Source organism: Salarias fasciatus, chromosome 2 (genome assembly GCF_902148845.1).
Source record: "Salarias fasciatus chromosome 2, fSalaFa1.1, whole genome shotgun sequence".
Classification (NCBI taxonomy): Eukaryota; Metazoa; Chordata; class Actinopteri; order Blenniiformes; family Blenniidae; genus Salarias; species Salarias fasciatus.
Genome location: NC_043746.1, coordinates 8,318,050 through 8,336,066, shown reverse-complemented (window position 1 = coordinate 8,336,066; position 18,017 = coordinate 8,318,050). Strand labels below are relative to the sequence as shown.

The window sequence follows — 18,017 nt, the reverse complement described above, 5'->3', positions numbered from 1 at the left end:
TATGGACTTTGTGAGAGCTCATTGTAGAAACACGGATGAGGCGCAGCGCCTGTGGCGTCTGCATTCGTCGAAGGTCAGTGCTCTGGAAACCATCACCACTTCCCTCAGTGAGCTTAGCAGAGATCTGCACACACAAGCACTCCTGCAAGCGCCCACAGAGGACTGAAACCACCTGCCTGAAGGGCCTGTTCAGAACCTATTGGCCATCATAATGGGTGTGTTACTCTGAAAGCCTTGGCGCTTTATTCCACTGAAACAGCCGTAACAAAGCGGCTACAGAATGACTACACATTGAGGCATGGATGAAAACGTGGTCATTCACTCAAGATCAAAGACTGATGTCTCTTCATGATTATTTTTATGTAATAAACAAAATGGACGTAACATGGGCAAGAAGAAAATTGTGTTAAATAGATGATTAACAACATATCTGCAACAAGTACATTTTGGCTTTTGTTGAATCGTGCAAATCATGAAATATGCAATAAGCATTTTCACAACAGGTTATCTCGATAATGACCTGTAGATGTGACTGTGAGTGTGTTACTGTTTAGAAAGTACCCTGAATGGGATCAACCCCCTATGGAGTTGGATGAAGCAGCATAACGCAAAGTATTCAGACGGGATAAATCCTCATGACAAGCAGGGCTGTGGCAAAATCTGCTACAGAAAAACAAACTTCCCACAATGGTTATTTGTTCCTGTTTTTCTGCCTTTGTCATCTTTCAGTGGCTCGACCTTGGTTCTTCCCCAGAGCTTTCGCTCATTTGTCAGAGATTAGGAGGATCGTGTGCAATAAACACGTACCTTGATGAATGTAAAAGAATAAAATATGTAAGGCTACTTTCATGTATTCGGTGGTGCAGCTCGCAAGGTAAATTATGTCCTGAATCCTCAAAGATGCTTCTATTGTTTGATTCCGTTTGAGGATATTATTAAACTTTAATACATCGTCATGTCCTGATGTGCAGCAACTATTGAAACCTTGTGCATACAAATTTTAAAGTATATACAATGACTCAGGCACTCTTGCTTTTCGCGTCCACTCTGGACATTTTTATCATTTTTATGTAAAGCAAGTCAAACTTTATCACGCCTACCTCCTAGGTTCTGTCAGGACAAAGGAGGAGTGGTAAGAATCAAACCTCACGATGAATTATACAACACCGACGCTGGTTTTTAACTAGGCAGTTGTAATAAATTCAGAATAGAATCTTGCCAGTAAACAAACAAAGAAAATCTTTATTTGTTTTTAATGTGATCCAGAATCAGAATGTCTTTATTGTCATTGTATTGAAGTGCAATCCTTAAAGTGCATTATAAATAGAACAAATTGTAACTCAGCATGCAAAACTAAAACATCCAGACTAGGAGCTGTGAATTGTTCCTCCTCTCAGCCTGGGCTGAACTACTTGGAGGACTTTTTCAACTTCAATTACACTGCAATAAAGTGCATAAAGTTAAAAAGCGAGCTGAATGAGAAGCCTCTCCTTGGGTTTGCAGCGGGAGTTTCTCGCAGCCCTGCAGCAGCGACTGCAGGGACAGTGTGTTCAAACTCCGGAGAGCTCTCAGCACCCTGCGCAGGCTGGACGTCTGATTGGCTGAGCGCCGGCCGTGATGTCAGCGCTGCTGCTATAAGGGCTCTGACAAATAGCCTGGGAGACACATTAGAAGAAACAGCTCAGCTGAGGGGCTGAGTGAATGAGACACGCAGACGTCCAGGGAAACGCCAAGTAGACGAGAGGATATGTGAGACTCAACACTTTGTGGGGATTATCTCAACACTGACATTTTTTTTTTTTTTTTTTTAACTTTGTATGGGAGGCAGGAAACAGGAGGACTACCTGTTGGAGGTTTGTACTTTAATTCTTTGAAGTCTGGCAGGTTTTATGGTTTTTAATGCTGGTTTGGAGTCTATCAGAATGCAATGAATTACTTTTGAGCTTGATGACAGGAATGATTTAGTTTTCCTGTATTTCACTGCATGTTTTAACAGCATTTTATTTCCAAAATACTTGAAGTATTGAAAGAAAAAAAAAACACTGAAGACAGTTTTTACATTTAAGTTTTAATATTCCTTTTTGTGTGTGTGCCAACATGCGTTCCTTTCAGATGGGAAGTACAACCCCCCTTACGTACCTCAACGTGAGCGCGGAGATAATCAACTCGTCATCCCACCCACCTAAGAATGGGGACGGCTACAGCGAGGTGACGATGATCCTGCTGGGCATGATCATGTCCCTGCTGGTCCTCTGCATCGTGTTCGGCAACATCCTGGTCATCACGGCGATCGCTCGATTTCAGCGTCTCCAGAACGTCACCAACTGCTTCATCATATCCCTGGCCTGCGCCGACCTGGTCATGGGCCTCATCGTGGTTCCCTTCGGTGCCTGTTACATTATCTTCAAGACGTGGCACTTTGGCAGTTTCTGGTGCGAGTTTTGGACGGCGACCGATGTCCTCTGCGTGACGGCGAGTATCGAGACGCTCTGCGTCATCGCCATTGACCGCTATTTGGCCATCACCTCTCCGTTTCGCTACCAGTCCATGTTGACCAAGTGCAAAGCCCGCATTGTGGTGGTACTGGTGTGGGTGATCGCCGGCTTGATATCCTACCTGCCCATCCACATGAAGTGGTGGATATCCGACGACAAAAACGCTATAGAGTGCATCAACAACAGCAGCTGCTGCGAGTTTTACACCAACATGGCCTATGCCATCACCTCCTCCATCATCTCCTTCTACATCCCGCTGATTATCATGGTTTTCGTCTATAGCCGTGTTTTCCAGGAGGCCAAGCGCCAGCTGAAGAAGATCGATCAGAGCGTTGGACGTTTTCACAACAGCGAGAACAGCAACTTAAAATCTCTGGAAGCTAACAATGGGCGCGGCCAGAAAAAGGCAAAGTTTTGCTTGCGGGAGCACAAAGCTCTGAAGACTTTGGGTATCATCATGGGGCATCTTCACGCTGTGCTGGCTGCGTTCTTCCTGCTCAATGTGGTGGTGGCTATATGGAAGGTGGAGGGCATCGACCTCACCTTCAGGATACTCAACTGGATAGGTTACGCAAACTCCGCCTTCAACCCGCTCATTTACTGCCGAAGTCCTGAGTTCAGGTATGCCTTCAAGGAGATTCTCTGCAAGAAGAGGAGCCGTCTCAGCAACTCAGGACCGGTGAACGGATACGTGTACAGCAGGCACAGCTGGCAGAGCGAGCAGCAGGGGAGGAGTAAAGGCAGCACAGAAGACAGCGACGCCAACGACGGGTGTCCGGGAAAGGGGCCCGGGGTGTGTGCTGTTGAGGACAGAGCGGTGGACCCCAATGGGAACTGCCGGAAAGGCCTATCGACCGTCACCACCGCCCTGTAAACCTGGAGCTGGGAGACTCAGATGTGTTTACGCTGCTTTCATAAACTCTTTTTTTTTTCCAATTGACTGATGAAGGTAAGGCCAGTCAGAGTCACTGGCAGCAGTCTCTGGAGACTGCTTTAAAGAAACTTCAATATGCTCGTCTGGGGCAAGTATTTTTTCCTCCTCAAACCCAGTGGTTGAAACACTCCAGGCAATGTGCTTTTACTTTTGTTAGATTTGATCACAATGATTTTATATCTACCTCATTGTATTTTTTTTTTCAACATCTGTATCTTACATGACTGTCTTTCATATTAACTGTTACCAGAGTTAAAACTCAGGCAGCATCTCTGCTGTTCATTTTAGTGGTCTGTGGATTATATGGTCATCTAGTGACCACTGGATTGTTGAGATGTTGTTTATCTCCTGATTCTTGGAGAAAGATCACACTTTTTTTTTTTATTAGTATAAAGACATTGTTGAATTTCAAAGAAAGTGTTGGAGGTTGTCAGTTCCATTTTAGCGTGCCAATTTGGCTTGAATAGCGAGTTATTTCCATCAGTGAAGGTGCAGGGAGGGGAGGAGTGGCGTATTTGTTTCGGTGCTTCATTTGAAGAAATGCATTCCAAATCAACCAAGATTACCGTCTGACATTTGCTCGTTTGTGTTTCCTTGGCTGTCTGGGGCTGACGATAAGCAACAGGTGTGACAAAACCTGCCTTTTCTCTTTTACTCTCTTGCACACTCATTGCTCAGCAGTGTGGTGGGGCCCCGCTCCCGGCTGCAACGCTTTGCAGAACTTCTGTTGCGAGCAGATAGCGGCAGAGATATGAACGTTCTCGGTAAACGTCATCTGTGGTGCGAGCTGAGAAATGCTTGGGGCCATCCTCACGTGAGGAAACTCGCACATCTGTATACAAATCAAATACCATTGACAGCCCTGGAGCTATTTTCTATCCTTCATATGCTAAAATGATTAATTGAGTATTGACCTGTAAAGCTGTGATATGCATAATTTCCATTGCATCAAATACTAGAGATTCTGGTACATTTACAGTCATTACACAAGTGTTATGAAGACTTTCAGTGCTTTCGATTTGTCCCTCTACCGGACAGTCGCCTCCTTTGTTGCACAAGCCTTGTTTGTTTATTAAATTCTGTGGCTGCTGTGTTTCAGCTTGTGCAGTGTTTACTGAAACCCGATCAGCAGCTTCCTTAGTTATGGCACCAGGGTACAAACCACACGTAATAATAATAAACACTGCATCAAAATAGCCAAGTGATAACAAAGTTCCAAAACCCAGACGTGGTGGTGGCAGTGGCTGCGCAGGTCAATAAACACAGATAAGGAAAAAAAAAAAAAGTCCATAGTTCTGGATGGTGCACCTTTGTTGCCGCTCCCTGACATTTCCCAGAGTCTCATCTGAGTGCGTGGATGTCTGCGTTTCAGCAGGAATAAAAAAAAACTGTCCTCGTACTGTTTCACTCAGATGTGTAGAAAACACCTCCACCTCCTGAAAACAGAAGAGCTCCTGTTAATGGGAAAATCTGAAAATGGTGCCAAAACAGTAATTACCAAGTATAAATTTTCCAACTTGCAGGGTGGAGCACGCCCTTCTTTCAGGTCACAGCTTATTTCTTGTCCGATGCAAAGGTTAATTGAAGACGAGTGCTGAGCGTGTGGGACTCTGATTGGTGAAATCCTCCGGTCTTCCTGCACTCCGTGAGTGTAGCGAGCGCCAGAGGAACAGAATGTGTTGAGAGATATGACCTCTTGCTTGGCCCTGTCAGTTTGGCAGGTTCGCTGTGATCAAAGTGGCAGCCTGCTAAATGTGGCTGCTGGAGACCGGAAAGGGGGTGAGGGGACCAGAGATCTGCAGCCAGTCTAAATCGGTGTGTGACCTGTGTTTTAGTGCATGTTGCACTGCCTTTACGTGGAAGGGGAGGTCGGCTGACACCGTCTCAACTGTGAACTTTGCTCCTTGAGAGGAGTCTCTACGCACTGGCGGCTCTGCCGGGTCGTCACAGACCATAGGAATAGACGTAAATATGTTGTCATCATACGTCACAGTTTGCCATGTGAAAAACAAGCTTTCCACTATGTTGTTCTTCTTGTGTTTTTCTTTCTTCCTTTTTTTTTTTTTTATAGATTTACAGCAAAGTAAATGCAGGGGTTCAATGTCATAATATTTTCCAGTATTTTCTTTTTGACTTTGCATCATTTTCACTGTACAGTACGCACAAAGCACAAAACAGATCAAGTTTTTGATATGTTGTATTTATTCGCTCACAGTTACCTGAAGCATTGGCACTTAATTTATAAGCCCGAGGGTTTGCAAAAGAAGAAACAATGTCTGTCTATAGAACCTGTTGTTTTTCAAAGCACTGTGCAATTGATCGTTTGCATGTCTACTTTGTTTGTGTGGTGTCGTGTCGGTGGACTTTTGTGCCATTTCCTCTTTCAAAGTGATCGGTTTTGTTTCAGCCCGTGTGGAGTCGGTTGTGAACCGCATATCCACACTGCTCCCTCCTGGCAGTGGCTTATCCTTGCACCTCAGCTGTCTCGAGGAGTTATTGAGGGTTACTGTTCCATCGATACGGCTGTATAATGAGGAATGCGGCTCACGCCTTCACCTCCCTTTGTGCTGGAGGACACAGCGCCGTTCCGTGCGGCGGGCCCTGAATGATTAGCCGACACACTATGACATTCCGCGCACAGCTGATGGATTGAAAGCATACACGGCGCTTACTGATGCATACAATGAACATTCAGTCCTCGCACCAAGTGCCGCCGCCAATTTTTACTCAATTTGTCCATCGCTGTGGTTTCACACACGCAGCTACAACAAACGCCTGTTTAAAAGTAGATTCTGGGTTACAAGTCTTAGAGCGGTGGGTTTTAAAGCGTTGGATAGGAATCTCCTGTAGGCCATCAGAGAGCAACAGGTTGTTGTTTTTTTTTTTCTTTCCATGTAAAATTAAACAAGTCCAAGTTTAATGGAGAAAACTTCCAATTACAAAATCACCTTCTGTAACTTGTGGATCAGGTTCTGTGAATGAGATCCTCCCACACTTTGAAAACCCAGTCTTAGAGGATTCCTAACGGTTTGGAGTGCATATAACGATTGTGTTTAAAGGATACGATGTACGCTGTGGTGGACTCTTCTTAATACCGTTGCTCACTGATCCACCGGCGCTGAGCGGACCTTGCTTCACGGGAGCAGCTCTGACTTGTGGTTTTAATACGGTCGTTTGCTCACTAAAGCAGCACTGGTATGGCACTTTTATGAAACATTCGTAGAGATTTGAAAAAAAAAAAAAAAGCTTTGACTTCACGGGCCAGAAACACTTCTGCCTCCTCGTCTGTGCCAAATCTGAGGAACAAGTGTGAGCTGATGTGAATTTTCTATGAAATTCAAACATTGCTTCTGCGGCTGTATGAAACTTAAGCCTGTCACATGTGAACTTTTCCTTTTTTTTTCCTGTGGCCTGAGTGAGAAAAAGAAAAATCACTCAGTATGAATGTTTACTAAATGTTCACAAGCTAGTTTCGCACAACTTATTGAAAGTAATGAAACCTGTTGCGACATGTGGTGTCCTGTGGTATTTATTTAATAAATGAAAAAAAAAGTGTACTTGATGTAACGTTTATATTGGAATAAATTATGTACGTGTTGCATGTTTTCATTGACGTCTCCTTTGTGATAAAAAAAGTAAGAAGAGTTCAGCTGCTTGACTCAGAGAAACTGGAGAACACTGCAAGCTGTCATCAGATGATTGAATGGGATGATATGGCGAGGAGGGAGGAGACGAGAAAATCCTGAAAATGTTTCAACTCGCCTTTTAAATGCTACACGTCAGACTAATGCTTTGTAGATTATACAGAGCCCCCGATTCTTCTCCAGACAGTGAAAAGAGGGAGGACAGCGGAGATATATAGAGACATAAAACTGTCTTGGTATGCGGCCAGTGTGAAGCTTTTTTCATGTGTCTATCCATCAGAACAGCGTGTTTATCTTAAGAATGAAGTTTAACAACTCTGATGGTCGTTACACCAGTTCAGATGTATGGATGAAGCAATACGACGACCATACAGGGTTTTTTTTTTCACATTTAAAAGTAAAGAGCTGCTGCTGGACTATTGTTAGTGTGATTTACATGATGCACATATTATTTGTTCTATTCTGAGAGAAAGCATTGATGTTAGTTATGACCTCTGAAATTTGTGACTTAGTGTTGCCCCTTTAATGCCGTCTTACCTCCTCCAGTCCAAACCCAGAGAGAGCTTCATGCTACATTAGCTCGGGAGCCTGCAGGTTACAACCTCTGTCCACACAGGACTTATCACGGGGTATTTCCCTGCTGTACGGGTGGTCCGGGATTACATATGAGCATAGGCTAACCTTTGTAAATGTTTTTGGCGGCTATGAGGTGCGATAATCCAAGTAAAACACACTGTCCACTGCAAAAAAAAAAAAAAGAAAGTTATTATGAAAACTCTATACTGAAAGTTAGATTTGTCCCATAAAAGCATGTGTTGATCTGATCGTAAGGTAATAATAATGCTGAGACAGTCACGAGAAGGTGAGACTGTTCTATCCAGCTCAGGATCACAGGGCAAAAGACACCATGGACAGGTTGATAGTCACAGTTGACAGTAAACATTCAGTTTGTAAGCTGTAGGAGGAAAGCAAAGTACCTGGAAAAAAAAAAACCTCCATGCAAAGAAAGAACATGCAAATGCCCTGAAGCCCAAACCCGAACTCAAACCGGGGACTTTCTGGCTCTACAGCGACACAACTCAAAATGCCTCCAGACCACATTTTGTGTTTGTCCAAGAGAGTTGTAATTTTTCAAATCAGAAATTAAATTTTATGCAATGTACCACTACAGCCTTGTTTATGCCTTTTATTTAAGATTAAAAGAGCCAAATTGTGGGAACCTATACTCATAATTCTATGCAAAATGGATTTTTTGCATTTCTTTTAGCATATTTCTACTCGAGCTTCCTCGAGCTGTTCTCCTCTCTGCCTCTGAGAAGCCACCGGATGTTTCAGATGCTTCAAAAACACCTGTCGCAGAAGGACGAGTCTTCAGGCTTCAGCGTTGTTTGAGTCGAGCGCGATGGAGAAGGAGGCATCTGAAACACGTCCGGCTGCGTTGTGGAACGGTATACTGTTTGAGACACAATGTTCCGGCATGTAAACACTGTGGTATAAGCAAACCTTCAGACTGAGTTACAGTTCAAAGAAAAATGAGTCTAATCTTACATTTTTCCTCATGGCTGATAAACTGCACTGAAGACACAGAAATGCAAAGAGGTTTCTCATAAACTTCTCCAGGGAGCAACTTGCTGTAAGCTCAGTGTTTTAGCATAACGCACAGAGGAATCAAATACATATTAAATCGTTTTCAGTATAAATGATTGTTTTATTATGAGAAATCCGGTGTTGCAGCCTAATCTCTAACTAACAAGCAGTTAATTTCTTCGAAGGGGTCATAAAAATGACTTATGTGGAAGACAGTTCAGCAAAATGTGAAAATATCTCCTCATGAAAGCGGTGTAGCTGTGTGGTTTGAGTGAGCTGCTGCTCTGCCTCAGAGCCGTTTTTCATTCCTTTCCTGTTTTCACTGATAGTGGTGATTTGAATCTTTCACCACAGTGTGTGAATGACCACAGTTAAACCCACAAGCATGAATTACACACAGTGGAAAAATAAAGCAGTCACATTCAAGAGGAAAATATAGCCGTTACTGTACTTTGTATTTGTGTTTCATTTGATTCATGACTTTCATATTAGCTGCAGGTCAACTCAGAAGACTCGAAATACTTGGATAATTTGTTCACCGCTGAATCTGAAGGAGGACTGGAGATGAATTTACTCGGAGTTTCAGAAATGGTAAGAACAAACTTCGTTGTGTGTAATTTTATCTAATAAACTGAATTAAAATCACAAATAGCTCATGACTGAGGATCACGACATCTAATCAACAAGAAGTTTTTATAAATTCCTCATGAGGGTTTTCAGCTGTGTGTGTTTTAACTTTTTGGGAATACTTTTTGAGTTTTGGTTTTTCTGCATATTATTTAAATTTTAGGCTAAACATACATCCATGTGCACCATGCAGTGTAAGATGTAATAGATTTTCCCAATTTTCACATTTTCTCCCCAGAAACTTCAATGTTTAGCGCTTCTCATATTTTCCCTGTTTTCCTTAAAGGAATACTCCAAAGATTTTGGACCCACGCCCTAAACGTTATCTGAACAGATTAAAAAGAAAACACGTCTCTTAAAATGTTTTATAACTATTCGGATTTACTTCACGTGTTAATACGCCGTCCCCTGGACCACTGGAAGAAGTATTTTGTCCACTTTCGTCAGTCCGGCTCTGTTTCCTCTTCACCTCCAGCAGCTGAGCTAAGCTAACTACGATGCTAACAGCTGGGAGGCAGCTGCTGGACGCAGAGAGACAATAAAGGTATGTATGATCTTGTCTCACTATAAAAATTATAGGGATAGGGCATGGGTCCAAAATCTTCGGAGTATTCCTTTAACTTATTGACGCACACTTAGCAGAGATGTAAATAAATGCATTAGTTGGAATACAGGTTTAAAATGTGACATTGCTTCTTCCCCATGTGTGACATGCAAAGAAACAAACAAGCACATATCTGCTAAGCTACTGTAGCTTCTTCAGTCCGGACCTTGTTTGTGTTGACCTGGAATAGAGGCTGATTTGTGTCAGGAGGCCATTGTTTCACACATGACTTTCATTGGATTTAGAAATGTGACACTGTTCAAGCTGTGCACTGACAAAAGAAACCACATGCAGCCGCTGGCCCGGCGATTACCCAATTAAACACAGCAAATCGACTTTGAACTCTGGCCCGTTCCAGATCTGCCCTGCTGGCTGTGTACCAAGACATTCCTGTCTGTGTTCTGGGGAAGAGTGTGGCTGCCGTGGCATCTTCAGCCTCAACAAACCCACTTTTACATCCTTATTCCCTAAATCCTTAAAGCTCATTTTTTTTGTCTGTGTGATTTGAGATGGAGTCATTCCCAATGTCCCGTATCTTTAAGAGCTTAAGGTTCTGCACTGAGCTGAATCCGCCAAGATTCCTGCAGACATAAAACTCTGTGGTCTGCCACAATCACGCCGAGTCACAGTTAAGCTTTTTCCTGAAAGAAAAACTGCAGGAAATCATTTACTTCTTTTCACATATTGATACCTTTCATGTTGTTTCAGGCTCAGCATGAAGAAAAAAATATCTTTTTTTTGGTGGACAGGAGGACTCTTTTTTTCATATTTATGTCGAATACAGCAGTTACATAACTGTGAGTGAAACATTGTCTCAGATAGATCGATATGTACCGGGCCATGGGGCCTGCTGTGACCGAGGCACCATCATGTCTGCTGCCCCATCACTCCCAAGAGCCTTACGGACGTGTCCATGTGTGTGTGTGTGTACATGCACGTACATGCTCATCTGAGGTCTTTCTCTCTCTCTTTTTTTTTTAAACCATCTGACAAACTAGCTTCACCTGACCTGAGGTTATTCAAGCAAGCGGTCTCTTTCCAAAGCCAAAGTAAATGCAATAAAACAAGTTTTTAAAACTTCGCGACTTCAAATTTGTTTGCTCCTCCTGCAAACCGAGTGGATCCATCCTGTCGGTGCACATATTCATGATCACTGAAGCAGATCAAAGCATCGTTCTGGATTCACTTAACCTCAATCTGTTCATAATTTAGATCTGTATCATCAGTTAGCGGTGCAGTTATGTAATGAAGTCATGATATCCCATGGAAATTACAACCATTTCCACAAGATTTTAAAAAGACGGCTCGTCCTGGCTCTCATTCAGGATAAGCTCTTTGTTATTCTAAGGGGCTGCTTATTTTTGCCGTGGCAGCTGGCCTGTTTTGTTCATTTAAAAATATGACAATGACCACGAAGTGCCCGTTTTGTGATTTCTTCCTGAATGCATGCATGTCCTTCATTATTGGCACCGTTTCAGGAAGGAGCACATGTGTGGGTAAAAAGCCAGCACGGTCCATGGGATACTGTTCTTTTCTCATGAGCCCGTGTGGAGGGTCAAAATATAGTGTAGCAGAGTACGTTTGACAGCTTGTGTTCTCATCTTGAACCTTGAAGTTGATTCCTCCTGACAGCCATGTTTCCAGACTCCCATCTTAAAATAAAAAAAAAAAAGGATTTTCGCTGCAAATTTTAATGCGGTTGAAATAAGTAAATCCGTGTTCATGTGACATCCGCTATAAGTCACTTGGCAAATAATATCCCATCCATAGGGCATCCAAAGTGGCGTTATTGATCCCAGTGTAGGGTATTGGGGTCAGGGGTTAATAACATAATGAACGATGCCTCTGCAGCACATCAGGATGGATGTGAAGTGACAACAGGATATTATCTGTTGTTTCCTCCCACTGGAAAGAACCACAGAAGGAATCATCCCAGTCTGGATCGTCTTGATCCAACATGTTTACAGACCGCCGTCTAAAGCCACGGGCTCCATTGAAACCATGACCGGATTAACTCAAAGACTTTAAGGAATTGCTCTGATTTCTGTTGGAACATTGGCAAAATTAGTATGATTGTTTTAACTGCAGTGCATATTAGCACAATTCCCCTTCCTCTCTCCTCATTTATTATTCCCTTTAACTGTCGCTTTTAGGTTTCATATTTGTTTGGCTATCCTCAATAAATAATAGATCACACACATATTTCTGGTTTGTACCTTGACTGTTTTATGTCTTCTATATTCCTTCATGTCTGTCGACTTTCACTGTATTTCAGCTGGAATGACAAAAGAGCGAGGGTCGCACACAGAGGCTCGCAGCGCGGTGTAGTGCGCATGAATGAGCAGATCTCTCCCGAACAGAGTGCTTCCAGTTGTTTGTGGTTTTCATGATGAATAATGTGCTCTGGCTATAGATTAAAGGAGGTCCAGACAGTGTTTTTAACCGAGTGTACGGGTGGTCACACATAATAAGTTAACTGCTTGCGGTCAGCAGAGACTGGTGTTTAACCCGGTGAAATGCACAGGAAAAAAAAAAAAAAACATTTATCACTGTTTTACTGAAATAAACAGAGAATTTATCAACATTTAAAGGGTCTGTTTTTCGGAATTGGTAAGATTTGGGACAGAACAATGAACAGAAACTTATTTAAGACCGTGCATCCATTTTCAGACCCCTTCAGCAGCGATGTTAAACACACAGCCTGCGAGCCAAAACCAATGACCCTGCAAAGTGTAAAGATCAGTTTGATAAAACTAACTGCTGGTCCTATAGGGATCGCTCTGTTTTAGCAAGAGAAACAAGCCCGACACGAGACAGAGACTTAATCCCAGAGATCAGCGAAGGAGTGAAGGTTAACTACCCCGTTTCTGTTGAAAAAACATCAGCACTTAAACCACACCGTGAGTGTGAATTTCTGAAACCGTGTACTGAAGGCTACAAATATAGAATATTTAATATGATTAAAGTTAAACTGACTTGGGATTTACGGTAAATAAAAGTCTGTGACAGTTTGAAATTCCAAAATGTACTTAAACATCATTACACTGAAAGAAAAGACAATATTTCAATGTGTTTTTTATTACAGGTTTATTAAGTTGTTTCTAAACTAGCTTTTATTTTGACTGGTTCTAAAAAAGAAAGAAGAAATAAAGTCTCGTTAGAGCCTGTAGAGGATTGCTGCTGTCCAACTGCAGAATATGTTCCATACCGTTATAAGCTTCCATTTATGGTTCCATGCAGGTTCAAAGTCGGCAGCCGCTGTAACAGCAACATCCATTAATTTTTGATTTCAAGCATGCTGTGTCTGAATGTATAGTTCTTTCTTCGCTATGGAAACTGATTGCACAAGTTATTAAAAAAAACAATGGAGCAGTTTGAAGAGAGTCATTGAGGAGACTGTGTTTAATCAAGCGTCGGGTCGCAGGTCTGATGTTTATAGCATAAGAAAATGCAGATTTATTGGATGCATGGTTGCAGGTGCAGACGGATTGATGTGCAGGACTCTAATCTGCACTGAAATCAGACATACACACCTTTTAACTGACTCAAGTGAACCTTGAAATCTAAAACATGAAGCAGCATAGAGAATTATTAACATGAACAAGATCAGCAGCCATGTGCAAATGAAAAACGAAGAGCCTCTGTCACTGCTGTTTGAGAAAATGTCCATAATTCACAATAACAGCATTTTACCCAACTCAAAGAACAGCAAAGAAACACTTTATATTGTTGATTCTGAAAAACGTAGTTACAAAAGTTGCTTTGATGGAAAATTGTCAGTATTCCAAAAGACTGACTCTATTCTGTTTCACATGAATTCAGTACACGACAAAAGTCAAGCTATTACTTTAGGTTATATTCCTTTTTTTCTTGCTGTTGTTTGTGGCTGGCACATTGAGATAATATAAATGGGATTGCAGTGTGCAATAATACCAATTATAATGTGTCCCAACGCCGAATGCGTTTCCCCTTCTTTCTTCATAGTCAATCATCAGACAAAATAACGACTGTAATTGGTCTCACAGTAGTAATTGGACAGTGAGTCAGCTCTGTTCTATTGTATTTTTAATGGTAACCAATTGTATTTGTAAAACGCCCCTTTGACCTCCTCTGTGTCAAGCCGAAGCAGCGCCTTATGCAGCGCCGCTCTCCAGTCCTGGAGGTAGAGAGAGGTGGGACTTCTGAGGAATGCATCTATCAGCAGCAGCCTTGCTGCTGTGCAGCCTTCTGAAACCCCGGTAGGATGGAAAACTAACATTAGCCACACACCTCCGTATTATGACATGTCAGAGGAAGGCTCCGCTGCAGTGTTTATTATACATGTGAGAACAGCGTGATGGAATTAAGGCGATCACTCAGTGGTTAATGGGTGTAGATGGATCTCGTCCAGAAACAGTTCATCTTCTTAAGTAGCTGAAAAATTTGCAGGTTTTAAATCATATAAAATGGGAGGCGGGGAGGGACTCGCATTTTTCTGGAGTCCGAACGCGAGTGTGCGGTCCCGGGCCTGACCCGCCGCAGCCCGACTCGTCAGGCCTTGTCACAGTCCATCTCTGTGTGATTGATCTTTATCCCTCTGACACTCCGGTAAACTCCCACAAGCATTTCCTGACATGCCGGTGTGAGAAAAAGATGCTTGTCAAGCGGGATGCCTAATATGGTGTTACAGATGCAGATATGCAATAACAGTGTGTGTTTATGGCATTGTGGGCTCATGGTTAATATCCGATGGCAAAGAAGAATCCAGCCACGGGGCCGGAGTCGATAGAGGAGAGCGGCTTGAGAAACTGAAGCTATGACTTGTATGTAAAGCACATCTCAGGCTAAAAGTCACTGTAGCCTCGGCGAATCATATCACTGAGCCACGTCAGTAGTAAGTAAGTAGACTTTTGATTTGCATTGAACAATATGGCTGCATGAATCCATTAAGGCCCTGAGTTTTGGTGGAGGATTTTTGTTGTTTCAAGATAAGATCTCCATGCACTCACAAAGTAACAGAATGGGACTGAAAACATGATTGACCAGCTTTATGCTGCTCCCAATGCTAAAACAAATAAAGAAGGAGAAAGAAAAGACTTATGTTCACACAAGGAACTTGAAAAACCTGAACAACATTAAACCATCAGAGAGATTTACAACTTCAGATCTGGGTCACGTCCACAGAGAGGAGACAGTCCCTGTCAACATAAACCCCTGAAGATGAGAATCACCGCAGCCAGAATGAAACCGGAGTAAAGGTTACGCAGCCCGCACTTTCATCACGAGCTGCTACAGTTATTCACCTCGACCTAACTGGGGTTACAAGGCACGACTGATCGCATGGAAAATTTAATTTGCTGTGAGATCATCTCAGCAGAGCAGCCAACTCCAGCTTTACTTGAAACTGTGGAAAGCACGCAGTCTCTAATCACCCATGATGGGACGAACTGGAATACACTAACCCAGAGTGTGTGTGTGTGTGTGTGTGTGTGTGTGCTTACGTGTGGTGGATGTGATCTAGCCATTATGTGAAACATCAATAACGGAGAGAGGTGTTTTGAAGAGGGACTCATTACATGTTTCTTTCTTCACACTCTGCAGGAAGTCGCGTTTGCAATGTTAATCGTGTTACTCGAGATAAGCTGTGACGTATGAGCTGTGTCGACCTTCTTACATGTGCTTTTTAAACAGTCGTGTCACCTTAAGCAGGGAACACACATAAAGATAATCAGGCGGTTTCGTCCCGATTTCCAGCAGTCACGACCAAGGACCGCAAACACCAGATTATTTTATAAGATTATCCTGCGGTCTGAGGTGTGCTAAGACTGAATTTGTCCCAATAATCGGCTCCAAGCATTGAAAAGTCTCTTTGACTTATATGTTTTGATGTTGTTTTTGTGTAGCTTCTTCTTCTGTGTTTTCGTTAGAGATTTCTGGTTTGGCGGACGAGATTCTTGAAGGGCAGTGAGACAGACTGGTAAAGTGTGTGCTGTGTCGGGATTGTCAGAGCACAACACACACAGCATGATCAAAACTGTTCAACACCTGACTTTTTTATCTTCATGAGTGGATGAGATTTAAAAAAATAAAAATAAAAATATTTAGAAAATCCTTATTGAACTCAATTCAGAGAATTTTATCTGTATTGTCATTAACTCGGTGCAAATATTAACTGCAATGGCGCTACCTAGCACCTCATTCACGGCTAGAATGAACCGCTGGGTGGGCCAGTTTTGGTCCACAAGCCATATATTTATCACCCCTGGTGTAAACAGTAGCTGTGTTCATTAAAACACGATTGGATGAACGTCTTCTAGTGTGGGAATTATCTCAAACTCCAGTTTTTGAGAGAAAAAAACTATTGTTGAATTGGACGTTCAGTTTCTGTGGACTTCTGGTCCCATGCTCAGGCCAATGTTGAGGGTTGTGTCAGTGCTGGCGTACGGCGCAAAACTTGTGCCAAAACAATCATGTGGATAACAAACGCGTCAGTTGACTTAACTCTTCAACAACAGTGAAGCAGATTTAAATCGAAGACGGAGAAAGGAGAAGATTCACGGATGTGGTAAAGGACGACATGGAGGTGGCTGACAGTCCGGGAGGCAGAGGATCCACTGCAGTGACCATGAGAGGAGCAGCCAGAAGACATCGGGTTCTGTTTTGCCTTGTTTTGATTTGTTTTCATGGAACATGGTGGCCTTTACCAAGAAAAGCCGCTTTAATCATTGCTATCAGTTATTTTTATTTATTTAGCTGCTCATCGTCTGCATTCAAAAACACGGACATCATAATGAGCCACAGATGTAGACAGTCACACAGCTCAGATTCTCTGGATGCATTAATGAGACACAGTCTATGGAAAAGAGATGGTTTCTGCTTCAGAAAAGTTAAGAAATCTTCAGAATATCAATAACAATGCTGCTTTTTGCACATAGCAAACACTAATGAGTGGCATCTCTACTGTTTTAAATGGAGAAAAAATGGTCTTTCCAAAAACAGCCCCAGACTTGACCTTATAGTCTGCAGTGTTTCTTAAAACCTATATATTCTTTTGTTGTCTCTCTGCAGCTGGATTACTTCGATTTGGGAACATGCAGACGTTTCTGTACCACCAGTTCTCCTTCTCCAGCTCCAGTTGTCTGCAGGATTTTTAGTTATATTGACAGTTATGTTGTATTTTTACCTCAATCTACATCTTATTGATTTTTCCTCCTTGTCTGTCTACTTGTGATCAATACAACCCTGAAACTGACTGCTATTACATAGTCCATCCTCCTCATAATGGTTTATCATGGGTTCCAGCATTGCATTTATTACAGAGAAAGCAAAGCTCATGTGAGAACACTGTGAAGGGGGTGGAAATGCACGTCAGTCAGCTGCAGCTCTCTTCCAGGCAGCTTATGTCATTGTTGACAATCAGACAGACTTGAAGGCCAACAGTGACACGAAATGAAAATTCCCACACTGGTTCTTTTTGAGTCGCATTCCGATAACTGAGACTCCATCTTCACATTCCCACAAATGTGGGTCTGTTTACCTGTTTTCTCTGTATATTATACTATCTATTACTTTTTATTTCTGAATCCAAACACCTCAAACATGCATCAGTGATATTCGTTGCACCTTTCAGAAAATCCCTCCAGTTGTCTCTGGAACCAAGCAAATTAGGCACATATTTCTGACTCTAAAACTGCGGTAGCCTCCAGGCTGAGGATCCGTTACTCTTCTGTTGATTTTCCCTTCCAAGAAACACCAATCGGTTCACCTTCTACAGGGTTTATCCAATCCAGGCGTGTGATAGCCATAAGACTTGACTTGATTTACAGGGTCACTTAAGCTAAAGTATATGTACAGATTTAACTGTTGGAAATTTAAATAGACATTTTTGAAAATATTTGTTGATCATACTTGCTTTTATGGCAGCTGTAGAGGCTTCTAAGAAGTGTGTAAACCTCTCCTGTATACAGAAAGTGTCATCTCAAACTGTTACAATTTTCTTCAAGCACAAAAGGATTTCACCAAGAGCATTTTTTGTAAAATACTGATCATAAAGAAACAGTTATTTTCACCTAAAGTAAATGCTCCAAGCATTTTAAAGCTTCAATTTGTTGAAGTACTAGAGTAGGACTTCTCACGCCATGATTGGT

The 18,017-nt window shown here is 42.3% G+C and overlaps 1 protein-coding gene across 1 annotated transcript; it reads left to right on the top strand.

The window, feature by feature from the left end:
* Positions 1–1,682: 1,682 nt before the first annotated feature.
* On the top strand, positions 1,683–6,729 carry LOC115403643 (beta-2 adrenergic receptor-like). The gene is made up of 2 exons (XM_030112617.1): positions 1,683–1,853; positions 2,113–6,729. The coding sequence occupies exons 1-2, from the start codon at positions 1,818–1,820 to the stop codon at positions 3,367–3,369; spliced, it is 1,293 nt and encodes a 430-aa protein (XP_029968477.1). The 5' UTR covers positions 1,683–1,817; the 3' UTR covers positions 3,370–6,729.
* Positions 6,730–18,017: the final 11,288 nt, after the last annotated feature.

Coding starts and splice junctions, on each gene's coding strand:
- LOC115403643 (XM_030112617.1), top strand. CDS start 1,818: ATGGGAGGCAGGAAACAGGAGGACTACCTGTTGGAG. Junction 1,854..2,112: donor AGGAGGACTACCTGTTGGAG/GTTTGTACTTTA, acceptor CGTTCCTTTCAG/ATGGGAAGTACAACCCCCCT.